Source organism: Pogoniulus pusillus, chromosome 1 (genome assembly GCF_015220805.1).
Source record: "Pogoniulus pusillus isolate bPogPus1 chromosome 1, bPogPus1.pri, whole genome shotgun sequence".
Lineage (NCBI taxonomy): Eukaryota > Metazoa > Chordata > Aves > Piciformes > Lybiidae > Pogoniulus > Pogoniulus pusillus.
Genome location: NC_087264.1, coordinates 8,730,448 through 8,747,871, shown reverse-complemented (window position 1 = coordinate 8,747,871; position 17,424 = coordinate 8,730,448). Strand labels below are relative to the sequence as shown.

The 17,424-nt window shown below is 41.7% G+C and overlaps 1 protein-coding gene across 1 annotated transcript; it reads right to left on the bottom strand.

Moving 5' to 3' along the window:
• Positions 1–5,747: 5,747 nt before the first annotated feature.
• On the bottom strand, positions 5,748–13,672 carry CDCA4 (cell division cycle associated 4). Its single transcript, XM_064160734.1, is given in 6 exon segments — positions 5,748–7,721; positions 7,861–7,916; positions 7,919–7,981; positions 7,984–8,137; positions 9,813–9,893; positions 13,569–13,672. Coding segments are annotated over 5 exon segments (1,068 nt in total). The 5' UTR covers positions 9,852–9,893; positions 13,569–13,672; the 3' UTR covers positions 5,748–6,965.
• Positions 13,673–17,424: the final 3,752 nt, after the last annotated feature.

Genomic DNA, 17,424 nt, shown 5'->3' with positions numbered 1-17,424 from the left:
ACAGTGCACAATTCATCCTCTACAGCTACTGTGTGTTAATGCAGTACCTGAAATCACCCTACCGTTCTTTTACTCTTCAGCACAAAGACACCACCAGCAGTCATCCTGCTGTCCTCACTCTTTCTTCAATTATTATTAACCTTCTGTGGTCAGGAGTTTTGTAACCAATTTTTGTTTTAAAAGTGTGTGCACTTTTAAAGCAGCAGGTGCTTCAAGAGTGCTTCATTTGTTTCATACGTGCTCTGGCAAGATCTGAGTGGAGTTGTTTAAATACATGCATTAGAACTTTTGATTTATGGACGAACATTTGAATAACCTAACAGAAATACACTGATTATTTGCAAAGGTTTTTATAATTTTTTTAACTTCTGTGAACACTGAGATTCACATAAGAGAAGTGGAATTTAGTTCACCTTAGTGTGTCCTGTGAAACTTGCATTTTCTACTGTTTGTCTCACAGGCCTAAGGATTCAAGAGGTTTGAGCTCACATATAACATCTTTCTTACAAAACCTTTCCTAAAAGGCCTTTCATTTCTCAAATAAGGTCATGTTCTAGGAGTCTTCACTCTCCTAAATTGCCTTAAACTAACCTTGAGGCAAACAGAGAACGTAGCAACATGGGGTTTTTATAATTCAAACATGGTCTTCCAGTATGACTATACTCACCACAGCAGTCTAGGAGACCATTCTCATTTTTGCTTTTGCAGCAAATTTCACATGCATCAGAAAAAAAAACAACCCCTAAACAAATCAGGGTTTCTCCATAACTCAACTTCATACTAGGCATCTATTCAAACACACAGTTCCAGGAACACAAGAACTAATGAAAACTGCTTTCCTATGGATTTATACTGGTGATTAACTACTTCTGTGTCTAAGGTACAAGCTCTAATTGAAGTTGATCTCATGCCTGGAAACTTGTCTCTCTCCTCACCTGGATTACTGGATATCAAGTACTGAATGCTGGGGTTTGGGTTTTTTTTTTTTTTCTGATCTCTCTTTCACCTTCACACTTAAAATATTAATTTAAAAAGATAAAAATGTCTGGTTGAAATGAATGAGCCATTCTGTCTCATGGAGTGAAGCTGGAGATGGGTAGGTTCAGACTGGATGTGAGGAGGAAGCTGTTCAGCATGAGAGTGGTGAGAGCCTGGAATGGGTTTCTCAGGGAGGTGGTTGAGGCCCCATGCTTGGAGATGTTTAAGGCCAGGCTCTGGGCAGCCTGATCTAGGGTAGGGTGTCTGTGCTCATGGCAGGGGGCTTGGAACTGGATGATCCTTGTGGTCCCTTCCAACCCTGACTGATTCTATGACTCTATGGTGATACATGACAAAGCAATTGTGTATGCCACACTTCCAAGGGAAAGTGACAAAGGGTAGTAGTGCCTACTGCACTAAAGCCTAGTTAGTTTTACCACCTTTTTTTTTTTTTTCTTGTAAAGCTCCTGTGAATTAGTAACTAATCCTGCACTTAAGTATTAAAGAAAAAGGTGTGGGTCAAGATGTTGGGCTTGTTTGCTTTGTTTTTTTAAGCCATATTACTGAACATTTATCAAAACACTAAGTAAGCCATTATTGTATTTTGTCAAGAGTCACAATTTACAGGAAAAAGTGTTTTTTCCCCATACCTTCCAAACAAAGCAGAGACACAAAAGCAAACTATGTTGCTGGGCTTCAATTCAAACAAATAACCCTTCACCAATTCTCTCTTAAACTTCAGTCAGCTTACTGGACAAAAAAAATATCCAACAACCACTACTTTCCAAATCTATCATTTTTCTCAGTAATGATCTCAAACGGAGAAAAGTGAATTTGTTCTGACTGTTTTTCTCCTCTTTCGTTTTCAGTTTAGCTTGTTTGTTTCAAGTTTTTTTAGCAACGTATCTACTCTTCCCTTTAGAATTCCTGTTTTGAAAGCCCATGTAACCTGAGGTGGAAGCTACATTGTTTTCTTGATCTCCCAAACTTGTATATAATTGGCACATTAAAAATGTAGTATACTATTCCTTTGCTGTAGCATTTTACTATTGCAGTATGTACTTGCCACTTCCCACATACACCTAGGGGACTTCCAGATACATCAGACACGTGGATACAATTTCTTTTTAATTCTGTTTTTGAAGAAGTTGTGCAATCAATTATTCTTCCCTAAAAAGATGGAATTACTGAATATTTTCCCTGCAATGGAAAGCTGCGTCTAGCTTTGATATTTTTCTATTGCCATGTTGGTCATGCATCAGCATTTACCACAATAATTCTTCAAGTCATAATATGATCATTTTGAGGGGATCTTGGTTAAGCAAAGGAGTAATTGCACCATTCAAACTTAGGAAAATCATGTCATGTCATGAAATTTCACTATTTTTCATTGGCTTAAAAAACAACCAAAACCAACTAAACAATAAAAGCTAAAACAACCCCCCCAAAAAAAGTCACTACAGTCATCTGAAGTGTATCTTTCCTTACAATTTGGAATTAGTCAGTGGGATTTTATTTCTTCATGGAACTTCACTGAAAAAAATACGAGAAATTATCTTAACTGTCAGCTTTGCAAGAGACTCAAAAGGAGTTCAAACAATCCTTGAGAAAGCTTACAGTTGAATAAGCCAAACTGGTAAAAAGAGTTATTTTCCCACGATTTATATTTAATTTCATAGGAACCTGGAGGTTTTGTACTTATGGTATGAGTCACATAGTGTGAAATCAGAGTCATTTAAGAGTTGAGGAGCGATCAAAATTTGTCATAATTAGCCATTTTTTTAACATAAGGGACTATGCACCTTAGGTGTGAGACATAAGCATACTTTCGCTTTGAACAGAAGCAACTTTTGAAGGCATTGTTACTTGTTTCATCCAATATGTCAGTAAATACATAGAGGTGTTGGTTTGGGGATTTTTTTTCCTAACTTTTGAGAGTTTTTTTAGTTATATGGGAATAGAGAGTATGTTGCAGAACTGCAAAGCAGTTATACATTCCAGATCAATATTCTGAGACACAAGACATCCATAATGATCTGATGATTACAATATAACACTATACTATCAGTCAATTTACAATAATGTTTTTTAAAATGCCTACTTATGCAGTCCAGAAATACCTCAGACTTCAAGAACAGGCTAAGGAGAGCTCTGAAAACAGGCAATTCCTGGCGAGTGTGCAGACTTGCATGCAAATATCTAACTTGCTGAAGTTGGAAATCCCTCACGGTTATTCCTCTGACACAGTGTGAAAAGGTGGTTTTCATCCCAAGAAACTTCTTCATCCCAAGATATCCTCTTAATTTACTAGATTTGTCCTTACAGCAAATTCTTAAGAGATAGGCAATACCTTTTGCTAAACTCACAGTGCTGTGGAAGAGAGTGGACTGAAAAAAAACCCAAACAAACACGAACACCGCAGAAAGCATGGAAGCAACACAGACAGGTTCTCATGCACAGAAGACATTACTGATGCACTCTAGATTACTGCATTTCTTGCCTTTGCTGAATGTCTCAGTTCCTGAAACTCTGTGTGTTCTGGATTTTCTGGTAAGTGAGGGAAAATAAAGCCACTAACACAGAGGCAGGACAGATATTCATGGTTACCTGAGAAGGAAGCAGATTTGCTGTTAGCTTGAAACATCAGTAATTTACTTTAAAGCACTTTTTTTTGTGCAAATCAATGTCTTGAGTTACATCACTCAGACAGACAACCTTGTGTCAGTGTTAACTGCTGTTCACTTCATGGCTTTCTTCCCTAGAAGCAAATTAAAGAAAAAAGGCTGTTTAGAAGCAGTAGCAAAATCTGGCAAAAGCCTTTCCCAATTTTACAGAGTTAATTATTTCCCACATATATATAGAAATAAAAAAAAAACATCAACCCATTTTGCCACTTTTAATAACAGTTCACAAAATAAATAATATTAAATTCACCACTTTACAGGTACTCATCACTTCTGATGTCTTTTAGTATCTAAAAGGAAGTCACAGAGGGAAAATATACTGTGGAAATAAAAAAAAAAAAGTGGGTTAGAAAATAAAGCTTTTTTAAAAAAAACAACCAAAAATACCCCACAAAAAAACAGAAGTGAAGCTACTCAGCATAAGCAGCTGAATCACACAGCCCAGTAAAGCAGCTGGAAGACAAGCTGATTTTACATTGACTGGTCCTTTCATAGTCAGACCAGTTCTCGGCACACAAGTTCTGTACAGTGGCTGTGCAAGTTTCAGCAACACAAATTCTTACACCTGTGGAAGACGTAAAGAAAGATATTGGGCATGCAAAAGCACATAAGAGTCAGCGAAAGCTGTAAGAATGTAACTCCCCCCCGGTATTTCTGTTTAAATCCTTAACTGCATAAATGCATACTTACCTAATACCTTTTCTGTTAAGCTACATGGTCCCTACAAATTGCTCTAAGTAGATATAGCCTTCTCGGTGAAGGAGTGCACCCACCTAGATGCTTTGTGCAGCAAGAGACACAGTTGTACATACACACACATATGCATTTGACATTAAGTTATGAACAAATTATACCAATTCCTAACTGTAACATGGAGACTGATGCACACTAATGAGGTCAGGGAAAGCATCTTTTTGAATATCTTACTGTGTTGTTGCTCACTTAATGAAAATGGAGAGTGAACAAAAGGTAATATCCACACTTGTTCAAATCTGTGGGTTTTCAACAACAGTTCAGAACAATTCTGGGGAACTCTCCCAGAGGGACATAAGACATTTAGTTATTCAATACTAATGCTCCCTTTATAAAACAGTCAAGCTGCCTGGGTTTTTACTTTATCCTAAAGCATCTGCTGTTAGATTCAGTGGACATATATACAGAGAAAAACATCAAGAAAAACTTCCTGTGGACTTGTAATTTTAAAGCATTCTCTGATACAACAATGAACACTGAAAAATAGAAGAGACTTATTTCATTGTGAAATATGACGCCTCACATCAATAACTAGATCCTGCTTCAGGAGATTATACTACTGCAACACCTTTCAGTTATATCTCTGTTGAATAAGACACATAGTATTGGCTTGTTTCTTTGGTCTATCTGTATCGTGTGGACTGAACTTGCAAGTGTTTTTATGTCATTTCACCCTTTATTATGAAGTTGTTAAGCTTTAATTAAGGAAGCAGTGTTTACTACAGAAACTATGTGTTTTCCCCTGCCAAGTGTAATACAAAATCCATTTTCAAATCCACTAGATTCATACTACATGGCTTCTCGTGACTCAGGTATTGAGTTTGAAAAATTAAGCAAAGTAGCATAATTTTTCCCAAAACCAGATGCTTCTAAAGCACCTGTTGAAACCATAAGCTTAGTGGGCTCCTTCTGTGGAGGTGACCCTGGAACATATTTAACAAACCCTGTCCTCACCCACACTTTTTAGGTGTTTGAGAATCTGAGGATAAGAAGTAGTAGGTAAGGTCAGTTGCTGGAAGGCACAGAAAGGTACTCTCTTCATGTTCAGCAATTGCTTGGTTCGGGTCTTCAGAAAACAACTAAGTTACTGGTGGATTTGCATAACCAATGCTAACACATTCCAGAAACCAATCAATCTTCTCCTTCTCTGCTTCCCTGCTACTTCAGAGCACTTCCCCCGTACCAGCTTGTGAAGGTGAACATTTGTCATTTTGTAACAAAATCATACACTGTCTTGACCTATCCCTTTACTCCCCAAAGTCTCACAGGAATCAGCTTAATTATATACATCTAAAACAAATGTGAGTACTTGAAGTAAAGGACATCATCCCATGTTGTATTATCTTTTCTTATTACAAAAGGCCAGAGGAAACCTTGGTAAGAGTGGAGCATATTAATGATGACACCATGACATATCGTTTGAGATTTAAATGGTGCTAATAACACTTCTGGTATTAATTAATTCAAGACAGTACCCCATAAAAAACAAATATTGGATGGTAGACTTTGCTGATAAACAAATCACTTGATGACATCTACATATAAATACATTTAAGTAAAACCCCATGTAGGTTAGGTTTGTTGTTAACAAAAAGTATGGTCTGAGATGAATTAAACGTAATTGTGTCTAGCTGGATCAAAGCTCTTCCTCTAACGACACTCAGGTATATGGGGTATGAAAAGCATACCTGTACAGTCTCAATTTAGTAAAGTACTACTCTGTAAAACAGAATCATGAAAACAGGTCTTACATTTTAATGTAAAGTATAAAATCATATATTTACATTTACATACACTTTACTGAACTACATTGGGTAGCTCACGGTAAAAAAAAACATCCCTTTTTGAAAATCTTTCAAAAAATACATCAACTGCAGATATGATCAAAAGTTACTACATTAGCAGCTGAGACAACATCTGTAGTAAAAATATATTTTAGGAAAATACCTGGAAAAATCTAAACACCAGTAAGCACTTTAAAACTATTCTTGAAGTAAAAATTGTAGCAAAAAACAGAACAAGCTAGCTAAGACAACAGGAACTATTGCATACTGCTCTTTAAGAGCCATGTAGCGACTTGGAATAGAAGCAGCAGATAAGGTGGGAGCTTTGTGGTGCAACAAAGTGGAAACAGGAGGAAAATTGGAAACCAGTTACCCAACTTCTCTCTCTGTTTATTACCATTTTTATCGGGAGAAGTATACCAAACACTGAGAGAATCACTCTCAGTGAGCATATGCTCTATTAAAGGCTAAAACAAATTGGCAAAAGGAACTCAATTTCAAGAGCCTTGGACCCCAAACTTAAAAACATTACCGTATGTACTTACAGTTCAATGGACAGTAGATCAGATTATTACACTGCTAGCTGCAGGTTAACTTTAAGAGTTAACACTGTTTTGCAATATGAAGTGCTTTTTAATATAGATATCTATATAATATATAGATATTTGTAAAATACACGTGCAGATTTCATAGAACAAACTGTAGAAATAGCTTTCTTGAGTCTTTTCTTCCCATTAACAAATTTTTATCTCCTACACAGGGAGTCTCAGGATTCAACAAGGATTTCCACAATATGATCAAGCTCATTAAGATCAGATTTACAATTTGAGTTAGAAGCTGTAGTTGTTGGAGAAGAAAATGTTTCAAGCCCATCACAGTGTCCCATTTTTGTATTGCTCATCATGCCTGTTAACATAGTATCAAAATCGTAGTAAGAATTGTCAACTTCTGAAAATAGATCTTCAACAGAATTAGGACTTTTATTCTCCAATGTCTCAAATATTTGATCTAATGACTTTTGAAAATTTCCTTTATTTTCTTGTGGATTCTCCATTTCCCATGCATTGCTCTGCAGGTTTCTTGAGACTTGCACTGAAGAGGCCGTTGACATAGTTTCTGAACTATCTTGTGCCTGGTCGCCCTCAAAGTCTTTATTGAAAGTACTATAGCCTGAAACATGCTTTCCCTCAGCTTGTTCCCTAGATGAACGACAGAGGATATCTGTTGAAACAAGACGATCCAGGGATGCCTGCCCTGTACTCTGAGTATTTATCATCTGCCAAGTCCCATCTTGAGTCATTTCCTCTTGGATCTGTCGTACTGTGTTGGCTATTAGCACTGAACGGCAAAGGTTCGGTTCAACCAGCATGTGACACAACTGAAGTTTAACCAAGGACATATCTAAAAGTGACTGTCGCTGAAGATTATATGAAGGAATTGCCTTAATACCAGCCAGAGTTCCTTCAATATCTTCTTCACCATCAAAACACTTTCTCTTTAATCCTCGAACAAACATTGTGTCCTGTTTAAAAAGAGAAGAGAAAATAAAGAATTCTTGCACAGTGCAAACAGCTCAAAAGGCAGGTGAAAAAGTCTAAAAATGAAACATAAAACTTTAATCAGCAAATTCTTTTAAGATAGAAACATCAGAATTGTCATACCAGGTTATAGAATGGCCAGTGTGGTACAACAGGGGTCAGGAACGTACAGACTGGGTCCAAAAACGGCACTCAGGAACCAGGGGTGAGCAGGTCCACAAGTCATGGCATCGGAGAGAAGCAGGGGATCCCAGCTCCTGGCTCCCATTAAGCTGCACACTTGATGGAAGTCACTAGATGATGCTTCGTACAGAAGCAAACATCTCAACGGCTGTATTTCACCTACTGGAGAGGCAGTTTCTCCTCGCTCCTCCCAAGTTTCTACTGGCACGCTTAACCTCTAATTTTGGAAATAAAAATACAACCTGGCACACCATCTTTAAAAGATTTGACCCCTCCAGAACATCAACATGCCTAGCAGAATAACATAAAAAAATATCATGGGCTCTGCACTTGAAAAGCTTAGCTTATTTTGGCTCTAGGAAGAGTAAGATCTAAGGTTGTTCCATATAGCTTGAGACATTCAACTGAGGTGTTTAAAACAGTTCTTTCAGTTCCCTTACTCAGGTAAGTAACTGAATGCTGTAATTCCAGGATGAATTGAGCAAGTTAATAATGATGCACAATCATCCTCTGTGTGAGCTGCTTTTCCAGATGACTAGAACAGTGAAATTCTTGTATTCCTAGTTTAGATTTGCCAGCATAAGTTAAGTACATGTAGGCTTCTCATTATTAACAACTAAAAATAATTTGTCAAATTTTCAAGCTAACCTCCAGATCTCCTTAGGAATTAAACTAATTTTGTCAAAAGTGTGTCTTAGAAACATTGCAGCAGATTTCTTGAAATACGGTAACCTTTTTTTTAAGTAGATGATGTAATTTCTTCTAGTCTAAGAAAAATTAGGCTGCAAATGAGAGCCAGTACTGGATCTTTACATTCATGCACCTTTGTCATGGCTTCTATCCTTGCCCAATATTTGGGGATTTTTTTAATGTAGCGACACATAAACCCCCCCAAATTTTACAACTAAAAGCTTACAAAATGAAAACACTACTGCAGTGTTTTTCTATATGATTTTCCATTTCTGTTGGTAAACCCTCACCCTCTGCCTTGCTTCTTTGGTTGCTACAGTTTCAGAGCACTCTCAGCTTTTTTCAGTCACTAAAATTCCAACCAAGTGCAGCAACATTGTCCCTTTTGAAATACATTACATACTTATCAACTCTGAAAACCTGGGGATAGCACAGCAGCTAGATAAACACTTGGTCTGACTATGTATAACACTTCTTACAGTGCCGTATATATTCATGGAATAACCTTTTGGTTATTTTGTATTTGACAATTTTTAAAGATTTCTTTCCTGTGAAGGTATAAAACTTTCTCAAAATTATAATATGCAAAAGCTACAATACAGAATATATGAACTTGGTCTCATGGTCATTTTTCATAGACTTCTTAAGAGCTACTCACAGATTACCAATATATTAAATGCTTTTTTTCTCCTGTAATCTAATATATTCACTTTATTCACATGAAATATGACCCAAGTTTTGTCTTAATAGCACCTATGCGCACATTCCATGTGAAACTTGACCTCTGGGGACATCTTTTGGGACTACTAATCAATGATGTATGATTACATCATCAAACATTAAATCCTCTGTGTAGAGTTTGAAGCTTCTTTTATTTCCACTTATATTCATGTAAAGAATAATTTAAACTTGAATATTAACTTGGTTTTCATACATCTATTATTTGTCATTTAAATGCCTTCTAAGTCATACCAAAAGAAAAAGAACATAGCAGAAAACACAAAAACCTCAATACATCACAGAGAGATGGGTGTGAAGCAGAAGAAAAAATGTCTATGGATTATTAAAGGTAAACCATTAATAGCATTCATTGTATTTTTTTCTACAGCACTTATTTCTGCTTCTCATCTTACATCATCAAAACAGTTCCTGCGACTGCTGAAAAGACTGCATTTCAGTTTAAGAAGCAAAAAATTACATACCAGTAATTGTGTTTGATGTAGTCCTTCCTCTTCTCCCATGCTACTGAGCAAGAGTCCATACAGTAGAAGTTAAAGCACCACCTACCAAGTATCAGGAAGCGAGATGTCAGGCAAGTACAAGAGATACAGGACAAAATAGTTTCCCAGATCAGAAAGTTAGACACCTCTATATTTTGTCAATTGCTTCAGTATCTCTAGCTTCACAACATTCCTCAGTCTTGAATAGCACTACTAAACCGAATTTACATCTAGCACACAAAGGTGATTTGCCTAATAATACACACAAAATCTACAGCAGAAGGAAACTGCCAGCTTGAGTCCAAGTCCTACGCTATTACCCTGACCTTTGGACCAGCCTCTCCCTTATCCCTACACCTTTGCCATTTAAAGAGCAAACAAAATCCTTAGTGGCCATCTGAAAAAAAATTAAACCAGAACAGAAGTGTACTGAAAGCAAGTCTTCATTACTTTTATAACAGAACTACAGTTTTCACCTTTCTTGTACAAAAACACACATCTCTGTAGCATCTAGAGAAACAGCAAGCATGCACAAATACAAAACTGAAACAAAGTAAGACCAAAGAGAAGTCTCCTTTACCAGCACAAAAACTTTATGACTAAGATTTACTCTGCAAGATGACAATAATGAATGTAATTACAGTAATTAAATTGCTTTAACTAGAAAGACTGTTTTAAAAACATGTGTAGGGCAAATCAAAAATTTTATATACAATATTCAATGATCAAGCACACATAAAAATTTCTTTAGTTACTAAAGTCAGAAAGAATGCTCCATTTCAACTGGCTAAAAAAACTTAGATGATAAAACATGAAAATAATTCAGACACTTTTCTGGACATGTCTGGACAGTATGAGACAGTTCAGTCTTCAGCAGCTGAAGTATGTATCCAGGAAAGATGCAAGTAAAGAGCATGCAAACGGACATCTCTTTTTTTGTTTTCTATTTGGGCTAAAAAACAATCTTTGAAGAGTGTTTGCTCTCAAAATTGAAGGTGGGGGGGAAGAGATGGTTGACAAAGGACTTGGGAAAAGGTTTTTCTCAGGAAGCTGCATACTGTTACAGTACTACAACAAAAAAAACCCCACCCAGCTTAAAACACCCTCAAGTAAAAATATTTTTATTTCATCCCAAAATACTCAGACTAAATTGCTGTTATGTCATAGAAACTGTAACCCAGCTCAGTCTCATGCTGGACCATAACATCTATGAACTACAACCCCAGTTAAACATCATAGTATCAAACTAATAAAGTATAGTAAGTTCAGAAGTCATTGCTCCCTGAGTATACTTTCAAAATATTCTATAAATGAAGACCAATCTCTTTTAGAGCTTGCAGATAGCAACTAATTGAATCTCCTGATTCCTGCATTAGTTTACTATAGTGAAAAGGGCATAAACTTTGTTAAAAAAAAACAAGCACACAAAAAATTTCATTCACAATAATTAAAGATCATGCAGTCATAAGAAAAGTATTTTCTGGTGTTATTTTGTATTTCTGACAAATTTAGAGGAAGACACTTCAATCATTTGCCTCCCAAAATAGCAGACTGGTACAAGAGGGGACTCTGATGAGAACTCAAAAGTTCCTGGTAAAAGAGACATATTCACACCCACAAACCTTAAATACATAAAGGATATTGGCAGATCAAGTCCAGTCTGCAAACTATTAACATACTAAAGATGGAGGTGGTTTTCCTATGCAATATAATAATGTTTAAGACCTGATGCATGTGATTCCAGGTTCTTCCCTAGAGCAATAAACAAACCATGTGGACCTCTGTTAGTAAAAATGTACAGAATATGCCCAGCAATTATTTCTTCAGATTCTATTAAGTGTCATAAGAGTGCATCTCACAACTCGATTTGTCAGTTAAAAAACCCCAAACAAGTAAGCCAACTTCATAGCTATTATCATATGCAATTAAAACCTTGCAAATAAATAACTTCCTCCAGATTTTTCCACACTACCTATCTCAAGACAATGTTAAATTTAAAAGCTAATTAATTAAAACGTAACTATGTTTCTCTATTGGTTTACATACTAGCACACTGAAAAGGCATTAGTCATTGTATAAAATCTCTTGGTACATGTAAAGACCACTGCTGCAATCAAACCCAGTCAAAGTGCTCAAAAGCCCAAATAACTTCAAGCAGAATCTGAGTCTATCCAAGACCCAACATCTAGACTAGCTGTATCATCTCCCTTCTTCCACTGCAATTTGAGTACCATGAGGCAACTTCGTGTGTTAACCTCATCTACTGTCTGAAATAGCTGTACACAAAAAGCTATCACGGAGACAACAGATATCCATAGCATAATAAATACAATATGAAAAGAGCTTTAGTGAATTTTGCAGGGTTTTTTTTGGGAGGTGGATTTGGTTTCTTTTTTTGTTTTTTACTTAGTGGTAGCACAGAATTATATACATTTTTTAATTGTTTCAGGGATTGTCAGATTCCTCATCTGATCTACAAATAAGGTGCCTGAAATCTGATCCAATTCTTACTAAAGCATGAAAACAGTCCAGATTCACTCAATTCAGATTCATATAATGATATCCTGCCAAAGATATATTTCTTAAAGTGAAAAATTTGCTTTATAAGAGTTAACAGAGAAATTTCAACACTTTTCATCTTTATGAGAACGCAAACAAGAATTACCTAGGCCAGTGATGGAGGTTCACTTAAGCAGACCTTTTCTTTTTGCACAGCCATTAAATATAGTGATGATGGTTAGCATGGGAAAACAAGGTTTTGTTTTCGCCTTCTATCACTCTAACCCTCCCCACTCCAAAACTGTCCTTTTGAACAACTGTGGTAAGAAACTGCAGCTGTGTGTAATGGTGAAGTTAAGATGTAAAGCCAGGTAAACCTCTTTAGGCACACGTATGGTGTTGAGTATTATATAAGGTGAGCTGCAGACGCAGCAGAGAGCTGCTAGGGCCAGAAAACATTAGGACTGGGACAAAGACACCGATAACTAACTGGGATCCAGTCCACTCCCCGGGTGTAGTGGGCTAGCAGGCACTTCTTCAGAACCGTGAGGTCTTCGGTAACAGGAACAGACTGGTAAGCTGGGGTAGCCACACACCCAGGGCAGGGGCAACAGCAGACGGCGCGGAGATCAGAAAAATCGCGGAAACGCAGACGACAGAGGCCAGGAAGACTGAACGAGGGGCGGAGGAAGCGGCTCACCACAACCGGCGGGGAGAGGCGTGACCGGCGGGCGCGGCCGGGGCGGGGAGTGAGCACCGGCATACGGAGGCTGGGGAGGGAGCGCGGCGGCGGCCGAGGCGGGGTTCAGCCGCGATCCGTGCGCTCGAGGAGCTGGGGGAGGTTCCCAGCCACAGCACGCCAGCAGTAGGAGGCATGCGGCTCCACGGCGTGCGGCGGCGCCGGATGGGTGCCCGGGAGTGGAGGCGCGCCTGAGGAAGGGACCGAGCAGAGGAAGAGGGCGCCCAGCGCAGGCGGGGAAGTGACCTCCGTAGCCGAGCTGCTCCGGGCCCCCTCACCGCTCCTGGGGCGGGCGCGCGCGGCCTCAGGCAGCCCCGGGCAGCGGTTACTCATCGCCCCGCGCTCCCGGCGAACGGCCGCCGCCATTTTGAGCTGGCTCCTTCCTCCGCGGGGTCCGCCGGCACCGGCTACTCACTCACGCCGTCCCCACGCTGAGCCACTGGACTAGGGGGCGAGCCTGGAGCCCCCGCGCCCGACCCAGCGCAGTCTATCCTACTCACCGCCTGGCCGCTGCTGTCGCCGCCGCCTGCCAGCTTAGGAGCCCCCGCTCCCGCCTCACCGACCGCTCCGCGCTTGAGGGAGGAGGCGTGGCTAACCGTAGGGACCAGCCCCGCCTCCCCCCGCCCGCCATCTTATTGTCAAAGCCCACAAAGGAACTCGCATCCTCGCCCCCCCGCCTTCTGCCGCCGCTGGTGGGCGGGCCTTTCCCGGCAGCCGTGCCCATAGAGGGATGGCGGCTGTTATTGGCTGTCGCCAAATCACGCAGGCGCCGCTCGACAGTGCGATTGGCGGTCCGTTGCTATGGAGCCTGCCATTTCCCGCCCCCGGTGGCTCCCACGGGAGGCTGCAGGGTTGCCATGGCGCCCGAGCCCTTCCCCTCGGCCCTGAGAGGCTGGTGAGAGGCGGAGGGGGAGGGAGAGGAGGAGCCGCCCCGATTTCAAACAGCAGCCAAGCGCCCGCGGCGTGTCTGGGCTCTCGGCCACAGACTCTGGCAGGAACAGGTTCAGACCTGGACGTGCTGCAGCCCGCGGGGCGCCCGGGGAGCTGCAGGAGGGAAGGGGGGTGGCTGCTACTCCAGGCTGCGTCACCTCCCTGGCTGGACCCAGCCGCTCTCTGCTGTCAGGCGCCGCTCCCCTCAGGGCCGGGGCGCTCGCGGCGCCGGCCGCTGCCCGCCCGCCCGCGCATCTGCTTCCCCACCTCGTGCTGCCGCCCCGCGGGGGGTGCCAGGCCTCATGACTCCATTAGCAAGGCTTGTGGCATTTCCTGTTTGGGCCTGGCCTCCCGGCCCAGGCCCCGCACGGGGAACACGATTCTCTGGGGCAAGGGGTGACGTTTCGCACACTCTCACGGAGCCGCAGCCCCGAAAGCTCGAATCGCCCCCCTGAGCGAAAAACAAACAAACCGAAAGCCTTGAATGCTTCTGTAGCTTCCAGCTCGCTGCTGCACATCTGCAAGTACTTAAGGAGACCGAGCCTTTCTCGGTCGCTTTCCCGGTCTTGCAGCTACGTGCCGGCTGTCTCCAGGGCAGCTAGGACGGGGGTGGAGGGGGGAGGCGGGCTTGTCCTGGCGGCTTCTGCTGAGGGATCCGCAGAAGCACAGCAGCTGCTGCCTCCAGCCTGCGGCTAGGGCAGGCGGCGGATAGCTGCCACCGGCGGCGCGGTGGGGCGGGGAGCGAGGGGAGAAAGAAAATGGAGGAGGGGTGGGCTAGGCTGCAGGGGCAGCAGCTGGGCTCGGCTGTGAGGTTTGGTAAGAAAGGCCGTGAAATGACACAGATGTAGCGAGGATTCAGGAAGAAATCATATAGCAAAGCATGATCTGCGTTCGAGGCAAGACAGGTTACAAAGTGTAATATTCCCCCTCTTTTCCCCCCCACAGATATATATGGAATCATGGGGAAAAAATACAAAACTTACAAAGAGCAATACCGCAAGCACAGACGTTCTCATGGTCTGTTCAGCTCGACATTGGTTTCTCCTAGTTTCTTTGCAAAGAATTCAAATAAGTAATCCCAAACAAATCTTGTGAGAACCTTTGAGCCTCACTGGGCTTCCCATTTGAGGTAGTGTGGGTGCTGTTACCTAGAGGATCACTGCCAGAAACATACATTGGTATTGCTCTTGCTAGTGGTGGCATTGACTGTATACTAAGACAGAGAAGTACTTTGTCCTTAGTTGACAATGAGAGGATCTTGATATTGTGGGCTTTTTTTTCTTCGATGACTTAAGATCATGGGATGTTAGGGATTGGAAGGGACCTCCATAAATCAAGTCAAATTTGCCTGCTAGAGCAGGACCATAGAATCTAGCACAGGTCACACAGGAACACATCCAGATGGGTCTTAAAAGTCTCCAGAGAAGGAGGCTCCACAACCTTTCTGGGGAACCTGTTCCAGTGCTACATGGCACTTAAAGAAAGAAGTTCTTCATGTTGAGGTGGAACTTCTGTGCTGTAGTGTACACCCATTGCCCCTTGTCCTATCACAGGGCACAACTGAGAAGAGTTTGTCCCCTCCTTGACACCCAGCCCTCATACATTTATAAACATTGATTAGATCCTCTCTAAGTCTTCCCTTCACCAGACCAAAAAGTCCCAGGTCCCTCAGCCTCTCCTGAACGGGGATATGCTCCAGCCCCTTAATCATCTTTGAAGCCCTCTATTGGACTCATCACAGGCCAGGGGAAGTATAGGCTGGATGTTAGGAGGAAGCTCTTCACAGAGAGTGATTTGCCATTGGAATGGGCTGGCCAGGGAGGTGGTGGAGTCACTGTCCCTGGAGGTGTTGAAGTGCTATGGTCTAGTTGACTGGCTAGGGCTGGGTGCTAGGTTGGACTGGATGATGTTGGAGGTCTCTTCCAACCTGATTGAGTCTATGATTCTATGATTCATGATTCTATAACAAGGTTTGTTTATATTCAGGAGAAAATTACTCTCACATATGTGAGAAACACAACCTGAAAAGTAAAAATGGAAAAATCTGGACTGTCCTGTGCAAAACAGTACAGTCCAAAGTATTTACTAGAAAGTGAACAATCTCTGGTGGGACTAAAATAGTGTTAAAAAGAATTTAATTGACTTGTGGTCACAATGTGATAAAGAATATGAACAAATTTTAGCTACGTGCTGAAGATTTTTGTACTCTTACTGGTTTCAGTAGATATTTCTAACACCAGAGGTTAAAAAGAAAGAAAAATATGAAGAACTGCTAATTTCCTAAACAGACATATTGAGGGAAATGTCAGTCCATGAAACTGTCAGAGCTAAGATAACCTGCAAGTAAAAGCAGAACTGATGCCTGAGTGAAACCTGAAGCTCCTGAGACAAGCAGGGAAACTGAATTGAAGATAAGAACTGCATAAAAAAAAAACAAACCAAAACAAATACACCCTCACCCACTAACCCAAAACAGAAAAAAAGGGTGGGGAAATTACTGCTTAGAAATGGCAGGAGACCTTTAAATCGAAAGGTGAATCAGAATATGTACTCAAAGCTTCTAGGCAATTGAGAGGCATTGTTCCTAGCGTGACACTGCAGAACAACCTCCTTGCTGATGAAATGACTAACACGAGTGACTGGGAAGAAAATGATGCAAACCAGCTCAGCTGATGTCTCCCTAGGAAGATGGGTCACCCCTGGCACCCAGCAAAATCTTCAGAGTGAGTGACAGTCCTGAGAGGATTTAAAAGCCCTGGAAGCATTTTTATAAATAAAAGTGTGAACGACAAAGAGGGGTGAATGAGATGATCTCTTTGTGGGAAAATAGGAGGTACAGGGTTGGTTTAATAGAAGTAGGCATCACTTCGACCTCTCTGAGTGGGTCCAAAGTGCAGATCTATGCTTAGCACATGGTGACACTTTTTTTTGAGCTGGAGCTCCTGCCCCAGATCAGGAGGGCTGAGTAAAGAGCAGCTGCAACCCCTAGCCGCTTGCCTTGGCTGGACAGTGTTCAGCTTGTGCTCGATGTAGATGAAGAATAGGCTCGGCTTCAGTCTGCGAGAGCTGCATGTGCACATGGGCTCCAGCCGTGCTGCCTCCCCCAACGGCGAAGCCGCGCTGGCTGCGGGAGCCATGCTGGCAGCCAGCTCTAGCTCTCCCCATTCCACAGTATGCTTGTTCTCCCGGGAGCTCTGCTCTGCCTCTTCCTCTGGCGGTGGCTGGTACCGGGTGGTGTGACCTGCGTGCCATGCTTGCTGGAAAGCAGCCACTACTCCGTACTCCCTCCCATCCCCCTTCCTTCCCTTCTGGAGCAAGCCTGTGCTGGGCTGTGCTTGATGCCTCGGGAGTTTCGCTCGCTCCTTTCTCAAGTAGCTGAGCCCCTGCTGAGCTGGCCAGGCTTTCGCACATCAGTGGTGACGGGAA